At 57.9% G+C, this 26,549-nt stretch overlaps 1 protein-coding gene across 2 annotated transcripts in view; it reads left to right on the top strand.

The window, feature by feature from the left end:
• The window catches only part of AGAP3 (ArfGAP with GTPase domain, ankyrin repeat and PH domain 3), a 147,289-nt gene extending 122,273 nt beyond the window's left edge, over positions 1–25,016 (top strand). For both annotated transcript variants that reach the window (XM_080382758.1, XM_080382757.1), the window contains exons 12-18: positions 2,994–3,167; positions 7,636–7,797; positions 20,642–20,796; positions 21,336–21,426; positions 21,769–21,991; positions 23,066–23,321; positions 23,608–25,016. In XM_080382758.1, the coding sequence (XP_080238884.1) occupies positions 2,994–3,167; positions 7,636–7,797; positions 20,642–20,796; positions 21,336–21,426; positions 21,769–21,991; positions 23,066–23,321; positions 23,608–23,835 (1,289 nt within the window). In that variant the 3' untranslated portion in view covers positions 23,836–25,016. The remainder of the gene's footprint in view (positions 1–2,993; positions 3,168–7,635; positions 7,798–20,641; positions 20,797–21,335; positions 21,427–21,768; positions 21,992–23,065; positions 23,322–23,607) is intronic.
• The last annotated feature ends 1,533 nt before the right edge of the window (positions 25,017–26,549 follow it).

Raw genomic sequence — 26,549 nt, 5'->3', positions numbered from 1 at the left:
GTGCTGCTGGCAAGGCAGGCGTCAGATTTGAGGGGCTCATGCTGGGCAGTGCTGCAGGGTCAGGTGTTGCTGTGGGTGTGCAGCGTGGGCTCTGAGCATGTGTCAGCGGCTTTCCCAAGTGTGTCTTCTTCTGCACACACTTGGTGTCTTGCAGGCCCGGCGTGACGCCGCAGCTGTGGCCACCTGCCCAGGCAGCACAGTGTACTCCCAGAGCAGGCGGCAGCAGAGCTGAGCAGGGCTGCGGGGCAGTCTCTTGAGGCACCTGGGGCTGCTGTTCGGCGAGTCTGACCGCAGCAGCCTTCCTTTCCTGCTGCCTTTCCTGCAGCCAGCACTCGTTCCTCTGCTCAGCCTCACCCACCACACAGAACCAATGAGATCCATCATGGAGGACAGGTCTGTCGGGTGCCTTGGACACAGCAAAGTTGCAGGTCCCTGGCCCTGGTCAGGGCTGGGGTGCTTGGGGTCCTCGGAGGAGCGATGGAGGGGCACATGCCAGCAGGCTGGGGCTTACAGCCTGGCTGGGGTGGGGGTGCAAAGGGCAAACTGGAGCTCTGCAGGGCTTTCCCCTCTGCTGGAAGCTTCTCCCCAGCTCTCTGCGCTCCTGTTTGCCTCCCTCCCCTCCGTGGCTGTGGCAATAGACACTGGCTGCGTGCACAGCCTGGGCTGGGGCCGGCAGGCACTGCCTGAGCTCTGGGCACAGCCCGTCCTGTCCCATCCCATCCTGACCTGTCCCGTCCTGTCCCGTCCCATCCCACCCTGTCCTGTCCTGTCCTGTCCCAGCCCAGCAGCATGGTCCCCAGGGCCCAGCACTTCCCAGCCCCGGGAGAGCAGCGTTGTCCCTGCTCCAGTGGCAGCAGGCTCCCTCCCACGAGGAGGCGAGAGGAGATGGATGCGGCAGTCGGGAGCTGAGCGCCAGCTAATTACCCTTCCGAGTGTGTCTTGTAAATTAAGGGCTAATTAGAGGCAAAGTCAGTGTCACGGTTTTACACGTGTTTCTGTGGTGCTGAACAAGGGGAGGGAGGGGGAGCGCTGCAGCCGGGCTGGAGGCAGTCGAGCCAGTGGCGCTGCTGCTCCTGCCCCACGGGCAGGGGCTGTGGCAGCTCAGGCCGCCCGGCGAGCTCTGCCTCAGAACCGCCGCGCAGGCAGGATCGGCAGGCAGGGCTTGCAGATCGTCCCTCTGCAGTGCAGCAGAGAAGGGGGATTTTTGGTCCAGGGTGGGTGCACGGAGGAGGGTGGGAGGCACCTGCCGCGCTGGCGGTGAGCAATGGGTGCTGGTGGATGGCTGATGGCCCACGTCACCCCTCCCTTCAGCACACGCCTTGGGTCCACCTTTTGCAGGGGGGGATTTGGGCTTCTTGAGCTGTGGTTCCAGGCACTCTGCAGCCTCAGGCAGTGCTTGGGTACCAGTGACAATCAAATCACATTTCTTAGGTTTTCATGGAAACAGCAGGGACAGAAACATGACTTGATGAACAAAATCTGGGGCTCCACATGGGATTTTGTGGGGCTTTGCCCTTGGTGGAGGATGGCTGAGCACTGGAATAGGTTGCCCAGAAAGGCTGTGCGGTCCCGGTCCCCCTCCTTGGAGATATTAAAAAAGCATCCTGACGCAGCCCGGCTGCGGGTGGCCCCACTTGAGCACAGGTTGGGCAGGACAGTCTCCCGAGGTCCTGGCCAGCCTCAGCTGTGCTGGAATTCTGTGAGAGCAAAATGAGGCTGGTTTTACACAAGCGAAGACACAGGTGAGCTGTTGTGGCTTTAGCAAATCCATCTGGGACCCACTCTGCAAGTTTCCATCTGCTCTCCAGCCTGCTTCTGTGAAAGGATCCCTCTTAGGCACCAGTCCCATGAAACAAGTTGCTTGGTTTCTCTTAGCCTGGCTCCTTGCATGGTCGTGGGGTGGTCAGCTCTGGCAGGCTGGAGCAAGCAGAGGGGTCAGGATGTGGGTGCCCGTCTCATCAGCCAGGCACGCTGCAGCTGGAGCCATTCAGCGGGCCCTGCCATCTTCTGTGGCCAGAAGGGCTGGTGTGAGAGTCCCAGCCCAGCATCTGTGCCTCTGGGTGTGGAAGGAGGAAACACAGCTTCAGAGTAGGGACGGGGACCCTTTGCTCAGCCCTGAGCTCCCCAGAGCTCTTGCTCTACGGAGGCTGGAGCTGAATGCCCTAAGGGAGGCACAGGAACGTGCTTGCAGTGGGCAGGTGTAGGGCAGTCCCTCTAGGGCAGCAGCATCCTCCTTGGCAGGTTGCCTGCAGCCTTGCTCCCTGTCAGAACTGTACTGTTTACTAGTCTGGAAATTTTGGATATCCTTGTAATCCGGAAACACTTGACCCATTTTGAATCACTGGGTGATCGTGTCTTCTGTGATAGCCTCTGGTCCCCAAAACACTGCTTTCTTGGGGGTTCAGGCTCCTGGGCTCAACTCCAGGGGTTTCCAGCTATTGGGAAGAGGCATTTACACCCACGATGTCCACCTTACAGATGTCTGTTCCCCTGCTTGTCACTTTGACATCCTCCATGTGATTTCCCATTCATTCCTAGTGCCTGCAGCATGGTTGTATTTCTTGCTAGGGACATGCAAGGAGTCAAGTTAAGGAGTAAGGATAAGCGTGCTGGCTATGGGGTGGGTGCATGTTTGTCCAGGTGCCTGAGGCTATAGTTAAAATTGTGAGCAGACTGTGAACTCCAGCTGCAAAATCTGGCTGGAGGGGGAAGCTGTGTGCCAGGATGGCTAGCTACTCATCCCAGGGTGCGGCGCTGAAATCCGTCAAGCTGGGTGTCCTCTGAGAAATGGTGTGTGCTGCACAATGCTGTTTTCTCAGCACCTTTGGGGGGGTCATGTGCTGGCACCCCTTGGGAGAGGAGAACCAAAGAGAGCCTGTGCTCATGCAGGGCCCCCCAGGAGCATGTCGCATTGGGTACTGCACAGCTTTTCCTTCTTCCATCATGCTTCAGAGCAGCAGTTGGTTCATGCTCAATTCATGCCTCTCTTCCAGGTGCTCCTCACTCGACCAGCAGTACCTCCCTGCACTCAGAGCGCTCCATCAGCGGCATCAACCTTGTGGGCTTCAGCTCCAAGCCAGACGGCATGCACCAGCGCTCCTACTCCATCTCCAGCGCAGACCAGTGGAATGAGGCCGTGGCTATCCCCGGCAGCTGCCCCAACCCTTGTAAGTAGCACTTCTGACCATGCTCCCCTCACCTGCAGCGGCGGGGGGGTGGGGGGGTGAGGTGGGGTGGGGGGCTTACTTTGGTGATGGGGGCAGTTGTGAGCTCTGCCCTGTGGCTGCAAGCCCAGAGTTTGCTCGTGGGTGTCAGACACAGCCTTTGCGGCCTTGTTGGGACTGTCCACCTTGTTGAGGGTCAGCCAGCAGCGTTTACCCTGGGGGGGAGAAGCTCTCCTGCCAGGCACAGTAAAGCTTCCCTCCAGCCAAGGGATGCTGCTCTGCGGCAGGACCGGTCTGACCACAGACTCCTCTGCCTGCCCCACTCGACTCACCATGCGAGGGGCAACCATCGCTTTCCCTCATCTCTGCTCCTTGTCAGCACCCCCAGCTCCCAGGTTTCAGGGCAGTTGAACGAATAAGAGTAATTCCTGTCTCTGGAGCACACACTGAATGCAGCCCGCCCCCTCCCCCCACGCTCACTCGCTCTCTGTGATGTTTCAGGACAGTTGAGTGAATTAAAATAATTCATACATTTCCCAACGTAGCCACTTTGCCGAATTGGAAAATAAATGCTTTTGTGCTGCATTCATCACTCCTTCGTTCCTGGCTCTGCCGCCGCACTAAAAAAGCAGTTAAATGCACATCAAGAGTGGAGGAGCCATTTCCATGCCTGCTCGCCCCTTGTAGTTCTCATTAGCGCGGCAGCCGCCCCCCCGCTCGGTCCCAGGGGCTTTCGCAGTTTAAAGAGAGCCTCTTTATGATCATTACCGGAGTCCGACTGTGCGGGCGCCATTTGCAGCTGAGGAGGCTCCTCATTTGTAACTGTGAAAAACTATCAATTTCAGCGCGCCTGATGCAGCGGCTCCATCATTGGCCCCATCAGCTCCCTGCTGGAAGCGAATTAATCAGACTGTTACTGCTGATGGGGCAGCGCAGGCGACGGGAGCGGAAGGGCGCAGCTCTGAGCATTAATGTGCCAGCAGCCCCCCCTCCCCTCGCCTCGGACACGGGGTGCAGCAGGGCAGCCTCTGCTCCTCCAGCACCGGAGGAAGCGGGATGCGAGGGGGGGACCAACACGTCACGCACCGCATCGGACAGGGGCGCATCTGCTGGGACACTGTAGGGCAGGTCCCCCATGCCGGGAGAGGGGTACCCCCACTGCTGAGAGCACCTCGCCCTGCCCTGGGGAGCCGTGCACACCGGCAGCAGGAGCCTTCCGTGCCGCAATGCCAAGTGTGCCCCTGTGCGCGCGGCAGCAGGGTCTGCAGACCCTGGTGCAGCCAAGAAGACGCAGGTGAGTTTTGTGGTGCAGCCCTTCCGGACAGCAGCTGCTGCCTGGATGGCCTTGTGCCCAGGAGCCATTGTGGCAGGGCTTGTCCTCCTCCCAGCGGCGCCGCGGCAGAGCGTGGGGCCTGGCGTGGCTGTGCAGTGCGTTTTGCCTACCCTGGCTCTGGCCCGAGTGTCACAGGAGAGCAGCTGGCCTCTGCTCCCTGGCCACCCCAAAGCAATCTGCCTCTTTCGTGCAAAGTAACACGAAGGCCGACACAAACGGCTGCTGAGATGGCGCTGCTCCCCTTGCGATGTGGAGGGGTGAGGTGTTTGGCTCACATGTCTCAAGTACCGATGGCTGCTCATCTGCTCCTGGGTCCCGCCACACTATGCTGGACCCCAAGCCCTGCGGGTCGGTCCTGCTTGGCCCTGCCCTGTGTTAGTGGTCCGCAGATGCGTACTGGGCCAGCTGTGCTGAAGGGCCTGTAGCCTGCGAGGGGCAACCAGCTCAGCTGTTTGGGGACCTGCTGGAGCAGCCTCCGTCCGTCGCCCAGCTCACAGCTCGCAGTGCTGTCACCGCTGCGCTGGCAGGGACAACAGCGATTTTGTACCTCCCAGCATCTGTCCCCTGCCCACAGGACCACTCAGGACGGCAGGCAGCCCCCTGGGTTCCTGGCGCTGCTGGCTGGAGCAGCCCTGGGCTGCGCACGTGCCAGGCGGGCGGCTCGGTGGGCTGCGTACCTGCCCAGCCAGCAGCCAGCAGAACAAGTGGGTTCTTAGCGTCACAAAGCTTTTGGGGGGGCAGGCAGGGCTTCCTGCGCGTGCCAAGCTGAGCCGCCTGTCCCTCTTCTGCCACGGGGCTGAGCTACGGCAGAGCAGGCGTGCCTTGCGACCGGGCCTGGCAATGCCACTGTGCCGCGCAGCCCAGGTCCGAGCACACCACTGAGCTTCCAGCTCGAAATGGTGGGCAGGGTGAGGAGCCCCGCAGGCTGCCGTCCCGGTGCCAGGGGATGGGCTGACTTCTCCAGTTGTGCCCAGGTAAGCACATGTAAGAGGGGTGGGACAGGCTGTACAGATCATGTAAACATACACCAGCACATTTTGTGTTTGTTCGTTACGGGAAGACCCCCCAGCCGTGGTGACCCAGGGGCTGCCCGTAAGGCCAGCTGGTTCAGAGGGAGGAGCCAGGAGGTCCCACAGGTGCCTGCAGAAGGGTGAGATGGGGACCTGGAAGTCCCCAAGTGGGTCAGAGAAGCTCACTTCTGGCCTGCTGGGGAAAAAGGGAGAGCAAGCAACACCTGGTCTTTTAGAGGAGCGTGTTTCATGTTCTGCCCCCATCCCTTTGCAGTCCCATCCCCATCCCACTGGAGGCCCTGGAGGCCTCCAGTTCTGTGGCTCTGGCTGCTGGGCAGTAAGAAGAGCAGGGACATGGACAGCCTGTGCTCTGTGGAGCAGGAGGTGTCAGGCTCACCACCAGCACGTTGGCAGGAGCTGCAGAAATGCACAAACCCTCATGCTGAGCCTGGAAGGGGGCAGGATGCCAGCAGTGCCTGGTTTGACCCGGGGGGCAGCCTGGTGAGCAGGTGGGCAGCAGAGGTAGGCTGCAGGCACCACGTGTAGCCTCAGATGAGAAAGTTCAGGTCCCCTGTGACATCTAAGACTGGGAGATGAAGGTGCTTCACACCTGCTCTAAATGTAGTCCTGTTGAACAGCATCAGTAATTTACATTTATAAAACTGGAGTCTGATTTTATTAGATTTATCTCTCTTAATTGTCAAGGGTCAGTTATTTCCCTGTGGATAAATAGCAGCAGAAACACCCTACTAGTGTGTGTCAAACGTAGTAGAAACCAGAGATGGAAGAGCTTTGATGCTGGCTCCTCTCCCAGCCTTGCGAGGAGACCAGCTACATGCCAGACCTCTGCATGGGGCTGTCCCTGGCTCCTGCCGGTAGGCCTCTGTCCCGGTGTTGGATGCTGGTTTTGCCACAGAGAGATAGAGCGAGCCCCAGAGAGCCAGGCTGACCAAACGAGGCTGAAATGGGAAGCTGGAGCCTGAGAAGGGTTTGCCAAGTCCCCACTGCTGGAGGATGCTGCCCTTGTTACACACCGTGATTACTTCCTCAATTTCAGGTGTCATAAAGCATGGAAATCAGAGGTTAGGACTTGGTGGGAGACACTGGGTCATTGCAAAGTGGATGGCAAGCTGCCCGGGATGGAAGCAGGCTGGGAGAGGAGCTGCCATACATGCCCGGTGGGTGGGTGGACACTGGAGAGGCAGGAGTGTATTTCGGAGAGGGTTAACAGTGCAGCGAGGGCTCCTGCGCCTCGTTGCCTTCCCCGGAGTCTGCATTTTTATGCTGATTGGAAGCCTGCGCTGTGTGTGCTGCTGAAATTGAATGTCAGGCTTTTGATTTTGTTGCTGGTCTCTAATGAAATTTGACATTTAATGGTGAGTGCAAGCGGCAGCGTGTGTGTGTGTGATCGGAGCTTGATTAGCGCGCTCTAATTGACAGTAATTAGGCAGCTCCCTGATTGTTTCTAATTCTGCTATTAATTGTAAGGAACAGTATGATTGAGGATAAATTTGGTGCGTTGCTGCTGGGGATGCAGCTTCTTCAGCTCCGTATCGGAAGCCTATTGAGACCATCATGCTTAGGTTCCTAAGTGTGGCAGCCCCAGTCACCTCATCTGGTAGAGCAGTGCCGTGGGGTATCGATGTTTCTGCAGCAGCTCTTCAGATCCTGGGACCTGGATCTGCTCCTGGGGGGGCCAACAGCACCTCCTGGGACTGTCCCTTCCCCAAACGCATGCCCTGCCCTGTGAGGACACTGCCACTGAGCAGTACACATGGGGATGTGTGCTGAGGGATTGGTATGTCAGGCTGCCCCCAGTGATGCCACTGTGCTCACCCTGGCTACGTAGATGCCAGCGCTGTCTCTGTGTGATCATCCTGAAGGAATTCCAGTGCAGAGTGTGTCCAGCCTGACCCTGCTCAAAGAGCCTGCCAGCCCTGAGCTGGAGTGTGGGTGCCGGAGCTGCCCCATGCAATGGGACTGAGCACGGGTGCTGTCCTGTCTCATAGGGCTGTGCATCTTGAGCCAGGTGGAGCACCAGGGCTGTCTCCAGGACATTTGGTTGTCTCTAGAAAGAGCAGCCTGTCACTGTCTTGCTGTACATTACTTTCTTTATCTTTGTTCCCAGCTAATGGTACTGCAGATTCTCTCAGCTCCAGCCCAAACATTTCCAGTGCTGCCAGCCCGAAGCTGGAGCCACCTCCATCACCACATGCGAACAGGAAGAAGCATCGCAGGAAAAAGAGCACAGGGACTACTCGGCCTGACGGCCCCAGCACAGCAGCAGAAGGTAGGAAAGGTCTTCTGCTTGGGGGAGCTCTGCCGGCTCAGAGCGCTGGGCACCCAGGAGTCCTGCCAGGGCTTGTCGGGGACCTGGGGCTTAGAGCACTCCTCCTCTGAGCTGGCTGTGCTTGGGCAGAAAGGAGCAACCAGCCCCTCTTAATCTGCCCTTGATTTCTCACCTGCAGCAGAAGCAGGACTGCCATCATGCCTGTGACTGCACATACTGTTAGTGGTAATTACTAACTGTATTAGCAGACCTGAGAGCACACCACATAGTTAAGGCATGCTTAACTATGCTTAAGGTGTGCAGACACTTTCTTCCACAAGAAATAACCTATTTCACTCGGCTTGTAAATTGGCCAAACATTCATCATTTAAAAGACCTATGCTGGCCGTCTGCCTCAAGCTGAGGGTCTCTTGGAAAAGTTTATCTATCTACTTCAGGGAGCCAGTTGGAGACGTATACATTGCTTTGCTTGTGCTGAAAGTACTGGTGGTTTTTCTGTTGAGAAATTTTGGTGTCTGCGGTTTTTGAAGAGGAACCCAAAGCTTGGCAGGGAGCCTGCAAGACACAGGAAGGTGTATTTTGCTGTGAAAACCCATCCAGTTTTGTCCAGGTAGAGATGAGCTTGGCAACCACATTCTCCAAAGCCTGCATCTATGGTTAGCCAAATCACAGGTCAGCCTGTAGACCAGCAGCCCAGGTTTCCTGTGGCAGAACAACTCTTCTTAAGTTCCCTCTCTTGGAAACACTGCGGTGATGATCTGCATGGGAATTCAGCAGTTCTGTTGTTCAGTCTTTTCTGTTGTAGTTAACTTCATCTGAAAACCACGGAGTTTAGGAAAGACTTGCCCTTTGCAGTGGTTGACTCGGGCGTCTTGAGCATCAGTTGAGTCTATCATAATCACTGGATGTCTCATGAAAAGCGAGAAGTATTATCTGTATTTACAATTTGTTAAACAACTGATGTGTTCTTAGCTATGGGTATATGTTGACTTTTCAGACATGTTACTGCCCTTCCCCACATCGGCTCTTGGTTTGTAGTTCTCTCAGTCCAGTGTTTTGGCAAAAAGAGAGACATGTATTCTTTATGTCTTGTAAAAGCAGGATACAAAAGAGCAGAATGACTTTGCACTTACCCGTGAGACTAAGAAAGCGCATGCTAAAGTACTGTGCCCCATCCTGTAAATAATACTCCAAGAGGGCATGGAAATATTGGACAGAGTTGTAAAGAAGGTCCCAAAACTGACTTGGGTCTGGTGAATGTATTTGTGATGTGGACATTGAGGTATTCAGCTTACCAGAATAAAGACTGGGAGGCAAAGGACTGATGTTTTCAGCACTTATAGAGAAAAGTCTGGTCCTGCAAGGCTACGCAGCGTTAGCTGACAGGGATGTGAGAAGGTGCAGAGGCTGGGATCTCGGGTTACACAAAATTGAATACAATTTCTTAGTGGAAAAGGTAATTAAATGTGGAAACACTTTTATGAAGCAGTAACGTGGACTAACCACTGCTCAAAGTCTTAAAATTAAGTTAGTTACTTTTCCACAAGATGTGTGTGATCTGGCCCCTGGCAGAATTCCCTGCCCTCTGCATCTGGGTGGGCAGGTTGATGGTTGTCATCCTCCTCCTCAGATGCCCAGTCCATGAATCTTTGAGACATCCCAGTTTTTGTGTCATTTCATAGGGAGGTTTTTTCAGTTGCATATTCACCTTTGCTGTCCTTCCCTGTTTGGCAGTATCCTTGGAAGGTGGAATGACTGAGACAGCACATAGTGATGATGTGATACCACGTGATGTGTATGAGGGCAACAGAATATTTTCTGTTATTCCCTGCCCTGGTCCTTGACCATGGTGGTGCATGGGGCAGAGGTCTTGTGCTATCTGCAGTGATACCCAGGCCTGTCTTGGCTTGATACAGTTAATTTAGAGCCCTGTCAGGTGTTGGAGTAATGTAATTTTTTCCTACAGTGTGCATTACTTTGCATTTATCAACACAAAACTTCATTTGCCAGTGAAGTGTCAGTTACCAAACTTCATTTGTCACTGCACAGACCTTGCACACACGTTGCTTCTGCTGCTGCCAGAAGCCTCTGGCACCAGAACCGGGAGCAGGAAACATACTTCCCCAGTGACCTGCAGTACTGCCGCTGCTGGGACAAGTGGCAGCCGGCTGCTTAGTCCGCACCAGTGCGGTGGTGTGAAGGGAGCAGTGAGGTGGTGGGAAGGGAGCAGTGAGGTGGTGGGAAGGGAGCAGTGAGGACACCATGTGAGGGGTTAGCAGAGCACAGCAGAGGCGGGAGGGGCACAGCAGAGCAGAAGGGGCACCTGTGATCTGAAGTCACCAGAGCAATCCGGCCTAACACAGCCTTTCCAGGTCCCTGTGTCCTCCTCCAGTCGGTGAATGAGTGCAGTATCCACTGGCTCAGCGCTGTCATTAGGCAGAGATGGCAAGAACCTGCTGCTCCCAGGTTCTGGCTGGGTCAGAGCAGTCCCGTGCAGTGTCCCCCACATGGGTTATTGCATGGTGGGTTTTCTGGCTTTTTGGTCGGCTTTTCAAAAACTTAATTTGTATTATTTTTTATACAATATACTGTATTAGAAAACTGATCTGATGGCAAAATTTGGCTTCCAAAGGCTGGGTCAGTTCTGTCATCCTCACGGGTTACCTTGCATCAGCATCTCCTGGGCAGGCCAGGCTGTGCGTGCTGCAGGTGCAGAGGGGGCTGTGGGCAGCATCCGTGCCAGTGGCACCCTGCTCCATGTCCACAGGAGTCAGCCACTGCTGCCGTGCGCAGGCAGCACACGCTTCAAGGTTTACAGCTTGGTCCTGCTGAGCCAGCCTGATGTTTCAGTGGCAAACAGCTGTATACTCCATTGTGGGGAGAGGAGGACATCTCTGTTCAGGAGGGGTCCTTGTACCCCCCTGTGCTCAATACAGATTGCAGAGCTGCCTATCACACGCTCCTTTTCAGGCAGACAATCCCCTCACCTGCCGTACGTCTGATTGGCACTGGGTCTCCCTGCTCATGGTACCCTCTCTGAGCGATGCATTTTGTCTCTCTCCTGCTCCCAGCAGCAGGGCTGCTCCTGAGAGCTGACGCAGCTCAGCACCGTGATGGGTCACCAGGAGCAGGCAGGCAGCCCAGGGCAGATGCAGAGGAGTGACTGTGGGACTGATGTTTGGGTTGTCTCCATTCTAGACACTCTGGGCGAGCACGAGACTGGAGTCACACCCAGGTCACTGTCCTGCATGGCAGCCTGCTTTAGAAGTGGAAACTGGCAGCAAGCAAATAAGAGATAATGAGCCTCTATGCAAGGTCCCATCCTGATGTCTTGATGGTCAGCTATTGGTTCCAGCTGTGAACCTGGGGCTGAGCGCTGCTCCACATCAGGAACATGACTGATGACTTATGTTATGGCCTGGTGTCCATACGTATGTCTGATTCTTCCTTGAATCTTTTTTAGCTGCTTTTGAATGGTTACAGTATTTTTTTTCGTAACAGGATAATCGGAGCTTTTTGCTTTCACGTAGTCAGCAAGGTGAAAGTGTAAAAATCCCTGTGCAGAGAGCAGGGCTGCCATGCTCTGTGGTAGAGCTGCCATCCCTCATGGTGCTCATCCCTCATAGGAGGGCACACCGGCCTGGGAGCAGGACAGCTGTGCTCCCCATTGGCTCATGCCAGCCTTGCCAGTTTGGGGGGTGCCGCTGCTGGGAGCCCCCAAAGCAGCAACTTGGGTGGGCCAGGCACAGGCAAGGTGTCAGGCTCAGCCCTCGGTCACAGCCTCTCCCAGGCAGGAGCAGCAACAGCAGCAGGGGAGTGCGGAGGAACGTGGGCTGCAGCCAGGCTGCCTTCCCATGCACCCAGCCCCATGCCTACGTGTGCAGGGCATGAGCATCTCAGGTTAGCATCCTGGGAAAGTTGGTGAGGTCTGGGGATAAATTGCCATCAGTTTATCTCATTTAGGAGGTAATCAGAGCCAGGGACGTGCAGAGCAATTGAATCTTAGTTGTTCTGAAGTATCATAAATCAAACGAGCTGTTGCTTTTTTACATGGTCGCATGTTAAAGAGAGCGCAGTGTCAGGTTGCTAGGGAGCATCAGCAAACTATGGCAAGCGTGGTATTGGGCTGCCGGGGATGTCACCAAACTGGAGAGTATGGCTCAGGCTGTCAGCGAGCACCCACAGGCTGGCAAATGTGGTGTCAGGCTGTCACGGGATGTTGCAGCAGAAATGCTCGCAGCAGAAATGCTCATCACCATGGTGGGGTTGCAGCATCAGCCTGCAGGGACCATCAAGAAAATCTGTTCAAGATCAAAGCCCAGCAAAGCGCTGTGGCCAGGAGTGCCCTGTCCTGCCACAGACAAGCCCAGAGCCCCCGCTGCAGCTGTGTCCCCTCCCTGCCTGGGACCCCAGGCTCCTGTTTTGGGCAGCCAGGAGGACCCTGGGAGCCACCAGGCATGTCTGATGGCAGGAGCACCTTTGCGACGCTCCCTACGCTAGCATCCCCATGGCTGCCAGAGCTCCAGGGATAATGAACTTCTCATGTGCTTAAAGAGTGATGCAGGGTGCATGTCGAGAAGCTGACAGCCCCTTAATGTGCTTCTCAGTGGCGGCCAAACGACGCGGTTTTGTCTTTGTTTTTTAGTTTTAAAACCCACGGGAAATTGATGGCCAGTAAAGAGTTGTGTTGGGGCGATGTGCATGATTAATACCAACTGTCGGGGGCTGTCGGAGGCCAATATCGGTGAGCTGGGAGTGCGAGGCTGAGCTGCGCTTACCAGATTGCTGGGGATTCCAGCTGCTATTGCTCAGCTCCCGCCTGCCCCACGCAGCTTGTGTCACCCGTGCACTTCCTTCCACCAGGCCTCTTAATTCAGTGCTAACAAGTCACTCCTGCTCATTACAGACCCCGCGAGCTCCCTGCTGTGTCCTGGGTGGGAGGAAAGCAGCCCGTGCCTGGGCATAGCCATGCCACAGCTGACCCCCATCTCCATCAGCTCCACACCCACCTCATTCTGGGATTCCTGGGAGGCACCTCGTACAGCTCTGTGTTACCCCTCTGAGAGACCCTTGTGTGCACAGCCGTAGCCCCACCGGTGTGTCTTGCAGCAAGCTTCCACATGCACTGTAAAGCCTGCACTGTCCCATGCCCTCCCTCATGTGCCTACAGCGTCATCCCCTGCCCTGATGCATGCACGCACCCTGCATGGTCCTTCTGCTGCTTCCCAGCCCCACTGCACTGTCTGCACACACTGCACCCCATATGGCATCCACCCCATCATACACACAGAAATGACATGCTTGGTCCCTTGCAGTGACCCCCCCGCCCATCAGTCCCACAGGAGCACCTTCTCTTCCTGACATGCAGCCTCAACTGCCTTTGCTATCCTTTCCCGAATGTGCATGCATGTATGTGCATGCACCCGCACACATCTGGTACCCCACGGCATGCCCTCTGTGCGCAGTTGAGCTTGCCCATCTCTGCCAGTGCTGCTGCACAGAGCCCTCCCTGGCCCTGCCACCCCCAGCCCGCCATGCCCCTGTGGGCAGGGCAGGCAGCACGGGGTGGTCGGAATGTGCCAGCTCAGCTTGGGGTCTGGGGGCACTGGGACAGAAGGCACTGTGGGATCTGCATAGCAATGTTCTTGCTGTGGCTCTCCTGGTGGCTTGTCAATGTGGAGGGGGCCTGTCCCCATTGCACTAATACAGGTTAGGAATATTGGGTTTAATGATCTGCAAAATGAGGAGGCAGCGAGCTGACATTTACGAATGGTGCTGCATCCTTCTCTTCCCAGACGCCTGCTAATTTGTTGATATCCCAAACACCTCATAATGATGTGGTACAGTGGCAGCTTGCAAACAAGCATCCCGGGGCTGGGGGGCCTGCTGGCTGCCCTGCTTCTGGATACTCTGGACAGACTTGGCAGCACAAGAGCAGAGCTGTGGGCCAGGGACTCCCTGCGCTGAAGGCAGGACCAGCCCCTGGTTCCCCACCGTGCACCCCACACACTGGAACCGTCCCCCCACCTCCTCCCACCCCCTCGCCAGGGCAGCCAGAGGCTGCACCTCTGCTATGCCAGCTCCAAGTGGGAGAGAAGACAGGAGCAGGAGAAGGGCAGTGCAAAGGGGAGGTGGGATGTGACTGGAAGCTGGGGGACAGTGCAGGTGAAAGAGGGGACTTCTGCTTCAACAGCAGGGCACAGCTCAGTGTGAGCTCCGCTGCTCTTTTTACTGAGATTGAATGGGATCCTGCTCTGCCTTCCTGAACCTGCTGGGATGTAGGGAGAGGCGTCCCACATGGTCCTGCGTGCAGGGCAGGGGCTGCGTCTCATCCCACCAGGGAAGGAGCCAGCTGGGGAGCTGGCTGGCATGGAGGACTCTCTGTTCCTGGTGTGCTGGCATGGAAGTGCTCCTGACCATCCCTTGTGCTGAGCTCCCTCCTGTCCAGCCCGCTGGGGTGGGAAGTGCTGCCCTGTGTCTTGCAGGCTGGCGTGGGCAAGTTCTATCCAGTGCCCTGTGTGGGAAGAGAATTGCAGCCCTGTCCCTCACGATCCTGCCGTGCTGGGTGAGGAGCATCACTCCACATCTCCCAAAGTGACTAGAGGGGCATTGCTCCATCTTCTGCATCCATTCCCCGCAGAACTGCTTTGTGTCATGGTAGGCATGCAGCCTGCCCTGTGTCACTGCTTGTGCTCTGAGAGTGCTGCCCCAACCTGTGCAGGGTCACCTTGGGTACCTGTGTGGGATGTGGCCAGCCTGTCCCACTGCAGCTCTCCAGGGAGACCCACTGGCCTAAGGTTTCATGCCACACCCCAGGGAGAAGCAGGGTGTCCTTGGGGAAGGAGGTGGGACGTGCCACTCCCTGGACTCGTACAGTGGGGTCTCCAGGCTGGCCCCTTCTGCGTCGATGCGGCATGTAGTCTGAGCTCTTCACAGAGCAGGACAGAGCCCTGCGCCCAGCTGTGTGCTAAAGCTAAGGTACCACTTCTGCCCAAAGCTGTGCTTCCTCCCACTGTGAGCAGAGAGAACGGTCCTGGCACCAGTTGTAAGGGCAGCACTCCTGGAACACCACTGCTTCCCTTCCTCACCATGCTGCTTCTCCTCTCCAACGTTCTCTGCTGCTTCCACAGGTGACCGTGACACATCCACCAGTCTGCTGGGCAGCTCAGCCCTAGGGCACCTTTGGGCAGCAGAGCCCTGTCTCACCCTAGCTTCTTGGTGGGGCTCTTCGCTTACCCTCTTCCTTTCACTTTGTGCTGGTTCCTGGCAGCATGCACAGGGTGTCTCTGTTCACGCATTTCTTGCCAGCCCTGTGGAGCTCATCTGCTGCCCTAAGGAGACGCTTCCTCCCAAGGCGGCTTGTTGGTAGTGGGGGCTGCTGGCCTCCCCCCTCTCTAGCCCAGCAGGCTGCTGCAGGGTAATGCCGTGAGGGCTAATCACCTTGCTGCAGCTGCTGCAGAAGTCCTCAAGCCGCCTCAGCTTGGAGACTCAGTTGTGAGTCAGGTGTCTGAGTGCCGCACAGCCTGGGCCATCCCGGCTGCTGCGCAGTGCCCTCGCTAATTCTGCTCTCGTTTGGAGCACTCATTGCTGGGCAGCGTTGGAGCTGGGTCACGGGGTTAACGCCCATTAGCAGAGCCGGCTTGCACTGAACTCTGCTCAGCGACTCTTCACGGAGCTCAGTCTTTAAAACATCATCAAAAAATCATCAAGAGAGAGACAAGCGCGTTCATTTCCGCTGCCCACTAATTCTAATGGAGCTGGCGTAATGGACTCCCACCAGCACTCCTGCAGGCAGCTGCAGGGCCAGGGAGATGGGCTCTGCCTTCTGGCCCTGGGATAGCCCCTCTACCCTGAGACAGCTGGAAAGGGGTCCCCATTCCTGTAGGAGTGGCTTCCTCCAGGACCTTAGCCCTGTTGAGTCTGAGCTGGCAAGCTCTGGGGCTCTTCTGGCCACCAGGGAGGAGGCTGTGCCCTACACATGGTGCAGGGAAGGGCATTCTGCCAACTCTGCTTCAACAGAGGTAGTCTGAATCCTTCTGCCTAGGTCATCTCCTTTATGCCACCCTTTCATCTGGCCAGAAATGCCCCTGCCCCATCAGACAGCTGTTCCTTTCTCCCCAGAAAGGTCTGAGAAGGCCCCATACTTTCCCTCAAGCTATGACTTGAGTCTGATTCAAATTGCGTGGGCCCCGAGGGAGCTCGGGAACTCACCCCAAATCGTCCAAGAAGCTGGGTCTGCACACTGTTCAAAGGCACTCCCAAGTCCTGGATTCCCTTCCCAGCTCTGCCAAACCCTGCATGCAAATCTGAGGGTGCGATCCCACAGGTCCCCCCTGCTCTCCTGCCATAGCCATGCTGCGCTCAAGCCTCCAAAGAGGTCTGGCCTTGCAGTGCCGTCCTGTGCTGCTGCAGGGAAAGGGAGGCAGTGATTCTGCTTGGGAAAGAAGCCTTAGTGTGGAAGAAAAGCTGTTGCCTTTGTTAGCTCTTCCCAGGCTCTGCTGAGAGCAACAGGCCCTTTGTTAGGAGTAAAGCTGGAATCTGTGAGGCACAAAGGAGGAAGGGGAATGGAGGCCCTGCGGCTTGCGAAGATGGTGCTGGAGCTTTGGTCTGGCTGGGACTGCTGCCAGGGCTGGGACTGGGCAGCCCCAGGGCTCCGGGATGCCCCTGAGCTGTGGCAGTGGGACAGTCTGTCCAAGTGGGGCTGGAGCCTCAGAAGTCTTGCTGTTTGTCAGCGGACAGGTGTGGGCAGCCCAGCAGGGAGCCTGGCAGGAGGGAGCTGCCTGCCCTTCCTCTGTGAGCATCCTGAGCTCACAGTGCACACACAGTACACACAGTGCCCCGAGCCCTGGCACAGCAACTGAGGCGGAGGGGCCGTGCCTTGGAGGAGCAGCAGCGTGCGAGCCTTGGGGCATGCAGGTGCTGCAGGCAGGCGTTTGCAGCCTTGTCCCTCCTGGGAAGTACGCTGGTGCAGGAAGGCTTGGACTGGGATTCCTATGTGCATGGGTGTTGGAGAGGTACGGAGCAAGCAAGAGAAAGGAACAAGGATGATGGAGTCATGCGAGCCCATGGCAAGGATCCTCAACGTGTGCCAGGGACTGTGCCAACCTGCTTGCTGCTGTTTTAGTGGCAGCAGAAGCGGCTCAGCAGCATGGAGCACTTGAAGCGCATCCAGTACTTGCCAGGTCCAGGCAACTGGCCTGGACTCTGCGGCACACTGACAGCAGCCACAGGTGGCTCAGACCAAGGGTGGGAGAGATTTAAGGAGAATAGGGCCCATTCTATGTCACGATGCCCCAGGAGTGGCTTTGTTGGTGGCTGCTCCAACAGTGTGGCCCGATCTGAGATCTGGGAACTGCAGCTGCTGCCTCAAGCACCTGGGCAGTTGCTGCCCCCAGGAAGAAGTGCTGCTTCTTCCTTCCTGGCTGTTAATCCTTCGCCCTGGGCAGCAGTCGATGCTGCAGCTGTCAGGGGCTTGATCCTCGCTCTCTTGTAGCCTCCGCAGAGGTGGAAGGGGATGTCTCTCAGAACAGCTGGAGTGCTCAAGTCCCTGGACTGCAGGTCGCAGTGACAGGTTGGGGCGGTGGAAGAGGGGGGCAGCTGCTCGCTTGAGTGGGCTGGAGCTGAGCAGGGCCTGGGTAGTAGGTTCCCACATCGCCTGGCTGCTGGCTGCCATCAGTGGCTGGGTGCTCCCTGCCCATGCCCATGGTATGGCAGTGCTCACAGGGAGGATGGTGCTAGCTAGCCAAGAGGGCAGGGCTGTTAGCCTGGATGTTGTCTGGTTATTTCTTCTCCCAGTACTCAGAAATTACCAGCTGTGTGTTTTCCAAGAATCTTGTTTTTGAGCTGGGATTTGGTGTCCTTGGAGTCTCCACAGCAAACTTCCTTAGGGAAGGAGGCATGTTGACTGCAGGGAGCTCCCCAGAGCAGGGACCCTGGGGTCTGTTCTACAGCTGAGAGCTGGAAAAGGGCAAAGTGCTGCTGGGCAAGCTGGATGTCCCGGTTAGGCAAGTGCATCACAGTCCAGCAGCGTGACTGACTGCCTGCACCCTGCAGCCTTGTCCTCCTCCTGATGCCCCAGAGTTTCTCATTCCTAGCACGAGAAAGGCAGTTGCAGGCATCTTTCCCCAGAGGAAGGATCCCGAGCTGATTCTAGGTGACTTGAGTGAAACAGCCTCCCCTTCCTATCTGGGAAAGGCAAGCCAATTGATACTTCACCTGGAGAGCCAGCCATCCTGGAGTCATTCAATCCTCCTAAGGGCCTGCTGGTGTGAAGAGCAAGCCTTGCATTCCTGCACCAGTCCGTTTCATCAGTGCTGATGATCTCCAAGCCCCTGTGGCTACTCCTGGGATCTGTGCAGGTCACACCATGGAGTGCTCTCAGCAGCAGCAAAGGGCAGGCATCTTCCCAGCCAGATGTCACTCACACTTTTAACCCCCATGACATGCAAGACCCTAAGCCTCCTGTGTGAGTGACACAACACTCTCCACCATGGCACAGTAGCCGGAGCAGCATTTTACCCTCGGGTTGTTCTGGGTTAAGTAGCTGCGTGTGATGGGAAAGAGAGCAGAGTGCCTGGTACTTGTTAATGTAGGTAGTAGTGCCTGTGGAGGAGGTGAGAACCTGGAAAGAGCACTTGCAAGAGAGGAAGGGCTGTGCTCTCCCACCCCTCGCATCAGAGCTGTCTTCCCTTGAGGAGACTTCCCATGGCTGCACCCACTTTCTGAGAGTGTTTGTGGACACAGCCCTGCTCAGCCGGGGCCAGGCAGAGCAGCAGCATCTGAGGTTGGCAGTGCCCTTGATGGGACCCGGCTGATGGCCTCTGCACCTGTTCGTTAGCTCTGCTGGGGTGCTGCAAGCTGCAGCACGTTCCTCAGTCACTGCCCTCCTGCTGCTTCCCACCGCAGTAAGGGAATCCTCCAGACACAGCTTGCTGGGGGAGCCAGGCAGAGGAGAGGACCCCCTCCAGACACACTCTGCTTGCCTCCCCGCGTCTGCCCCAGCAGGCACGGACCCCACCAGGCTCCAGGCCAGCACGGCCCTACCTTGCTGCGGACCAGGCTGGGCCCCTCAGCCTCCTTGCTGTCTCTGGAGCTGTGCAGTTGACTCCCTGCTTTTAATAGAGAGCTGGGAAGGCACATTATGGAGATGAGGGTATTATTTGCATAACGCTAATTAGGTAATTACAAATCATTTTGCTATGAGCTGAAGCGTGTGCTGTGACATAACGTTTATTAGTCATTCCATTCAGGCCCCGCTTAGTTAAGTCATTTACTGCACTAACTACTGAAGTTGGCAATAAAAGGTAAATGCTGGTGCTTGGGTGCAAAGCTGAGGCCAGGCGCCCCATGTAAACCTGCGGCCCAGGGGCCCACTTGGTGCAGCCCGCAGCAGGCCCAGAGCCCGCACTGGGAGGGAGTTATGGCACTCAGAGCAGTAGCCTGACAAGCCCACGTCAGAGTGAGGAAAGCACATTTTAAGCCTTGGCTTTCGGCAGACTCTTGGTTGTTTGGGGGCTGTTTTCTTAGGTCCGGGGGGGCTGAGGTGCTTTCACACATTTTCGCCATCCCACGTCTCTGCTGCTGGCTCAGCCACCCAGCGCAGAGGTACCTGTGCTCTGACACTCTCCCTGGAAACCCACCAGGCAGCCTGTGTTTGTAGGGATGCTAATGCTTCCATTTGTACCCAGCCTCTCAGTGCCTGGCAGCCTGAGCAGCCCTTGGGGCTCACCAAAAATATCTTCCCTGAAGATGGAAAGTCAGGAATTTGTCCCCATGTGTTTCACAGCCAGAGAAGTGCTTCAACATTGAGGCTGTATCCTCTGGGGTTGCTTGCGGGGCGCAGATGCCGGTGCTGTGTGGAGGAGCGGCTGAGGTGCCTGAGAAGCAAGTTGCCTGGCCCTGGCTTCCCAGGTGCTTTGCCCTGCGTGCGTCCCTGCTGCTGCCCCTGCTGCCTCGTGGAAGCAGCTCCCCTTGGCCAGCTTCCATGAACCCCTGTGGCCACCAGCTTTGCAGGTTTGGGAGTCGGAGGCTGCCTGCCCAGCAGGGCACTGAGAGGTGGCAGGGCTGAGAATGGCATCACTCTTGCCTCTCCGTGCCTCCCGCCTGGGTCTCTGTGACTTAGTGCTGCTCTATGGGAAGACAGTGGCTGTGCCCCATCATGTGGGTCTGTGGAGTGCCCAGGCACTGAGGTCTTGCCACGTGGGATCCCTACCCTGCTGCGCTCCTCAGCTGGCGATGATGCCCCTTCTTGATGCATGGGACTGTGAAGAGCTGCCTTCGAGCTCACCACGAGGACACTCTTTGCATCTCCTGGTTCAGCTTGCAGAGCCTTGTCCCTCTAAAGCCACTTGTCAGCAGGCACTGAGTACTCAGTGGGGGTGATGGGACTGTTGGGGGACACCAGCTCTGCAGAGAAGCTTATTTCACTGCTCAAGAGGTCAGCAGCTTCCTCCGAGGGTGGGACATTCAGGGCATGGAGAGCAGAGTGCAGGCAGCATCCAGGAGTGCTACAGCCTCTTGGGTTTCCCAGCCCAGGATGGTGGGGAGTGATGAGGCTGCTGATGTTTGGTGTGAAAGGAAGGGCCAGCCCACACTAGAGGAGCTGGAGCACAAGGAGCTGTGTGAGCAGCAGGAGGGACTGGCTGGCGCAGAGCTCCAGTGCCTCCCTGCAGGCGCTCTCTGCCTGCTCTTCCCTGTCTCTCCTGCAGACCCCTGCTGCCAGCGGTCCTGCCCACACAGGGGCACAGCCATGGCCCACGGGGGTCTGTCTGTGTGCTCACGCCCTGCGAAGCCGGCAGACCTCCTCCTTCCCTGACACATGTCATGGCACACCTTTCTTTTCCAGAACCGGACGAGCCATTTGAGTTCATTATCGTGTCCCTAACGGGCCAGACATGGCTCTTTGAGGCCTCAACATCAGAGGAGCGAGAGCTTTGGGTCCAGGCCATCGAGAGCCAGATCTTGGCCAGCCTGCAGGGCTGTGAGAGCAGCAAAAATAAGGTAAGAGGCCTCAGCTGAGTTCTGCTTTGTTCCCTCCTCTCTGGCATCTGCTTTGCTGTGTCCATTGCTGCCTTAGCCTTCCCTCTCTGTCCAGGCTGGATCCCATCCTGATCCCTCTGCTCCCAGTCAGGGCTGAGTCCCATCCTTGGGGCTGTGCTGCACCCCTCCCCGGGTTTCCCGTCACCTCTCTGAGCTCCCTGTCCCCTCCCCAGCCTGGCTTGGGCCCCAGGAGCTCTCTGCATCCTGTAAGGGCTGAGTCCTGCACTGTCCACCTCCTCCTTGGACAGCTCTGCCTTTCGCTCCGCTTCTGGCCCACCACCCCCTGCTCCTCCAGCACCCACCCAGCTACGGATCAGTCTTCCCTCAAGACCCTGTCCTTTGAGTCCCTGTGCTGGACACCCCTCCTGCAGCAGAGCCGGGGAGGGCCTGCGGGAGCCAGGTGCTGGCGGCCCCCCAGCAGGCTCCTGGGGTGGTGAAGCGAGGGCGTGTGGCGGGGCGATTGCCTTGAGTAAGCGGGGGCCCCGTGTGTTGTGTTTCAGGCTCGGCTGGGCAGCCAGAGCGACGCACAGGCCATGCAGGCCGTCCGCACTGCACGTGGGAACAGCTTCTGCGTGGACTGCGATGCACCGAGTAAGTGATGCTGTTGCAGTGGGAGGGAAGGGGGGGTCACTCATCCAGAGAGGGGAGGGTTCTCCACCCCAGCCACCCCCTCTCTTACCCCAAAGAGACCTACTCTGGGAGCTGTCTCGTCCTCTCCCGCAGTCAACCCGTTCTTGGGATCCACCTGCACACTGCTCTGTGACCCCTTGCTGACCAGCCTGGGTTCCCTCCCTCTCTGTGCTGCTGGGACACTGGGCTTGGAAGGGCTCTGGTGGGCAGGTGCCTGCAAATATGGGTCTCCTGGATCGTAGGAGAGAGGCTGGTGAGTCTGCAGCGGTATTAACTCTTCCCCACTGATCTCACTGCCCTCAGATCCAGACTGGGCAAGCCTGAACCTGGGCTCCCTCATGTGCATTGAGTGCTCTGGGATCCACCGCAACCTGGGCACCCACCTGTCCCGTGTGCGCTCCTTGGACCTGGACGACTGGCCTAGTGAGCTTCTCATGGTCATGACAGCCATCGGCAACGCCCTGGCCAATGCTGTCTGGGAAGGAACAGTGGAAGGCTACTTCAAGCCCACCCCTGAGAGCAGTCGGTAAGGGGGATGGGGAACTGCAGAGGTGCTTCTCAGGCAACCTCTCCAGGAGGCTTGTGGGCACCACAGGAGGTTGGAAGCAGCCATCCAGTCGGCTGAGCAGGAATCCTTGAGGTACTCCAGGGATCCTGCCTGCTCTCTGGGCACTGGAGGCCCCCTGCCACTGTCCTGGTGGGCCAGCAGGTCTTCATGGCCAGCCATGGCTGTGCAGTGGCTGCTGGAGCCGTCGCTGGCTGCAAAGCAGAAGGGGTTAACAGAGATGGCTTGGCAGCGTTGTGCGGGTCTCAAGGGTGCATCCCTTTCAGGCCCTTGTCTGTCCCTATCGAAGCGACTCTCCTGTCACTCATCCCAACAAGAGCCCATTCTGCAGCTTATCAACGGATAAGAGCGGGTCAGGGGGCGGCAGGAGTGAGCATGCTCCGCGCAGGGCATTGATGGCCGCCCGCCAGATGCAGATGGATAGAATGGCAGCAGATAGCGGCGGCACGGCACAGATCGATCCGCCGGCCCCGCAGCCCCAGGCGGGATGGACGCTGCCACAGCCTTTGTTTGTACCAGGCGAGACGGCAGCAGTGATAACATGCCTCCCGTGGCACTGGGCTGTCATGTGTGGCAGCTAACCTTTTCTTGCCGCTGGCCATGGCCCACACACAAGTATGGGACAGAGATAGTCCCCGCACTGCCACATAATGGGCACGCAGGGGAGTGTAGGGTCACCAACATGGAGGTGCAGGTGTCCCTTTGCACAGTGGCAGGTGTGGGTCTGGGTGTGGAACGATGCTGCTGCTGCACATGCATGCATGTAAGTGCACAGCATACGCAGAGAGTGAGACAAGTGCATGTTGGGTATGAGTCTGGAGCACCGTGACAGAGCCCCAGTGACAGCCATGGGTGTGGGGGGACACAGCAGGGGAAGTGTCTGCAGCAGGGGCTTACGCAAGGCGTGCCAAATACTCACTGCTAACACGGGACGCATTCAGGGTGGCAGTGCCAGCATGCATGCCCCTTTGCATGTGGGGCCCAGGCAAGCTGGCCCACCTGTGACAGTGACAGTGACAGTGTCCCATCTGGCAGGGAGGAGAAGGAGCGCTGGATCCGGGCCAAGTATGAGCAGAAGCTCTTCCTGGCTCCTCTGCCCCAGTCGGACATCCCGCTGGGGCAGCAGCTGCTGCGGGCTGTGGTAGAGGATGACCTGCGCCTTGTGGTGACACTCCTGGCCCATGGCACCAAGGAGGAAGTGAATGAGACCTACGGGGATGGAGATGGACGCACAGCACTGCATCTCTCCTGTGCCATGGCCAACGTAGTCTTCACGCAGCTGCTCATCTGGGTAAGACAGGGCCCTGTAGGCTCCACCACAGTGCTTCTGGCCCTGCTCTGGTACAGCACTGCCCCACTCCCAGGTCTCGCAACACCCCTCATCCATCCCCCGTCCCGTGGGCTCCCCCACATGCCTCCTAGCACTGCCCTTCCCACCCTCCCATCTCCCTTTCCCTGCCCACCCCAGTGCCACAGAGCATCTCTGCCTCTGCCAGTGCTCTTGCTGTGCCACCCCCGTGCCCATGGGCTGCATGGCACCCGGGTGCCACTGACCAGCTGCTTTCTCTCCTGCACAGTACGGGGTAGACGTGAAAAGCCAGGACGCTCGGGGCCTGACCCCGCTGGCCTACGCCCGGCGAGCTGGCAGCCAGGAGTGCATCGACATCCTGCTGCAGCACGGATGCCCCAGCGACAGTGCCGTCACCACGCTGACCCCCAGCCTGCCCCGCCGCAACACCAATGCCAACAACAATGCCTGTACCGTGGTGCCAGCTGAGCTCGGCTCCAGCCCCAGTGCTGTCTAGCTCCTCACGGGCCCTGTGCTCGCAGCACAGATGCCTTCCAGGAGACCAGGGCCACAGGAGCGGGTCTGAGAGCAGCACAGCCAGGCCGTCCTCTGTGCTCAGCCCCCACCAAGACCCCTGTTCTGGCCGGGAGGAGGCGGGGACCCAGCAGCCTGCTCCTCTGCGCTGGTTCCTGTGGACTCCTGTCATGCAGCTGGGTTGGGGGGGAGTTGTGCAGACCCAGCACTGTCAGCTTGCGGAGGAGCTCCCTCACAGTCACTGGGATGGGGGCTCTAGTACACCCCATTCTCACGACCGGTACAGGGGGAAGAGAGGCAAGTTCTCGGTGCCCCCCACCACACACATATAGATAATAGAGGAGCTGAAGGCAGTTCAGGTGTGTGGCCTTCCTCTGCTGGTACCGAGGAGGGCGATTGCTGCACTTGCTGTCCCCAACAATAGGGCAGTTTGGGCACTGCCGTCCTGCCCTCCCTCCTGTGTCGGCCTTGCTATGCACCCCTGGTGCACTGAGGAGGTGAGGGGCAGCAGAAGGTGCATGTTACTCCACTGCACCCCAGTGCTTCTCTCTGCTTCTGGCTGGTGCGGCGAGGGATCTGCTCGCTGGTACCACTCCCCATGTGCTGATGCAAAGGGAGCAGCTCTCCCACGCAGCCCCTGGGCAAAGGCCTCTCCAGCCTCCCTGGTGCCATAGAGGAGGAAGAGGATGATCACCCCAGGATCCCCAGCTGTGTCTGTCTGTCTGTAGAGTCACTGTCCTTCCAGGTTCAAGCCCCAAAGCCATACACAGTGTCTCCATCAGAGCATCCCTGCTGGCTCCCGCTGCTGCCCAGGTGGGGCTGGTCTCCGGCTGAGCAAGAGGAGAGAGACGAGCATCTCCCTTTGGTTTTGGGCCAAGCCTGCAGCTGAGCGCTGGAACCCCAAGGCTTTGGACGCTGCTGTGGAACGTCTCTGTCACTTGTGTATAAAATGTACATTGGAAATATTTATATGGACACTCTGTATATACTGTTTCTTTGCCATGAGTTGCCCTGTGTGTGTTATCTGCAGCCAAGGAGATAAAGGCCAATAAAGCAACCCACCTCCTGTCAGGCCAGCTTTTCTGTGTGCTGCCTTTTGGGCCTCCAGTGCAGCCTCCAGTCTGCTGCTTGCCTGCCCTGTGAGGTTGGTGCATTTTCATCCCAGACTGACAAACGTTCGGCCCTTTCTCCTCCCGCTTGGGAGTTGGTAACAGCAGTCCTGTGCCGAACTGGGCATGGCAGACTGCTGGGATGGGGAGAGGAGATGTGTCAACCCCAGACACTGTGGGACAATCAAGGAACACAGCCTCGGTCAGAGGGATGCACGGCTGTGGCAGGATCAGAGATGGGCACAGCAGAGGTGCGTGCTGCGCAAGGGATGTGCCAGGTCAGAAGTGCTGGGGCCAGCTGGGCCCTGTGCATGATACAGCGAGTTTGAGGCCGAGGGGGGGGAAAGCAGAGATGGGCAGGGACTGGTGGGCTGTCCTGGGAGCAAGGTGCCCGGCTGGTTTGCTATGGCAAAAAGGTTGCTGCAGAAGACTGAGGGGTCATCTAGTCCCAAGGTGCAGACAGACCCCAGGCAGTGAAGGGAGCCAGGGGTCTCTGCTCTGTCATCCCTGACCCCACGTGCTTCTCCTGGCTTTTGGCACAGCAAAGCCCCACTGCTGCTGATTTTCTGCTGGCTGTGCCCAAGGCCGTACCACAAGGGACACTTCGGGGGTCCAGTATCCCCTCTTGCCGTGCCTGGGTCCAGGCTCTGTGCTGCATTGGCACTGGGCACGGGGCTTGGTCTCCAAGCCTGTGTGGAGGTGCTGCAAGGAAGGGAGGCACCAAGGTGCCCTGCTCTGCCTCCGGCCCCCCACCTGTCACAGGTACTCCTCAGCAGCCCCCTTCAGACCTTGTTGCCTCCTCCCCATGCGCCTGCCATGGCAGAGGGCTGCCACACCAGTGGCTGCAGATGGTGGCCCCAGTCCCTTACATCATCCCTGTGTGCTAGTTGCGTGTGCCAGTATCGTGGTCCCCATCCAGGTCGTAGTCCTGGTCCCAGCCCTCCCCACCTGTACCCATGTCTGCCCCCCATTCCCCATCCCCTCTCCCTCACGGTGCACATCGGTGCCCCCGCACTGGCACCGGCCCCAGCCTGGTGCTGGGTTTGGTTAATTTCCTGGCGACTGCATTAGCAGGAATGGAAGCCGAGGGACGGCAGCTCCTCTGGGGCCCATTAATCATCCCCCTCAGACAAGCTGCCTTGATTACAAGTGGCAAGAAATTCATTAGGGCTGCGGCTCTGACAACTTTTATCTGCGCGGCTGGATCTGACTCATTAGGCAGCCAAATTAAAGCCATGATGGGCCCTGATGAAATTCACTGCTTGTTTATCTTGTGCGATCTGATACATCTGCCCATACATCATCTCCCGTGCGGGATCCCGCCTGGCCCAGCCCCGGCGCCTCCCTTCCCATCCCAGCCCTGCCCTGACACGCTGGGGCACCCCCAGCCCACAGCGCAGCCGGGACCCAGCCCCGGGTCAGGGACTCCACTCGAGCCCCTCACCTGCCCCCACGCTCTGCCTTTGGGGTGGCCCCAGGGCTGGGACTGGGGCCAGGGCTGGGACTGGGGCCAGGGCTGGGACTGGGGCAGCAGTCGTGCCCATAGGAGCCATGTGAGGAGAGCCCTGGGGCCACGTGGCCCCGAGCA

The sequence above is a fragment of the Falco punctatus genome (assembly GCF_963210335.1).
Source record: "Falco punctatus genome assembly, chromosome: 4".
NCBI lineage: Eukaryota > Metazoa > Chordata > Aves > Falconiformes > Falconidae > Falco > Falco punctatus.
The sequence above is the reverse complement of the archived record's forward strand: the minus strand, read 5'-3'. Positions and strand labels throughout refer to the sequence as shown.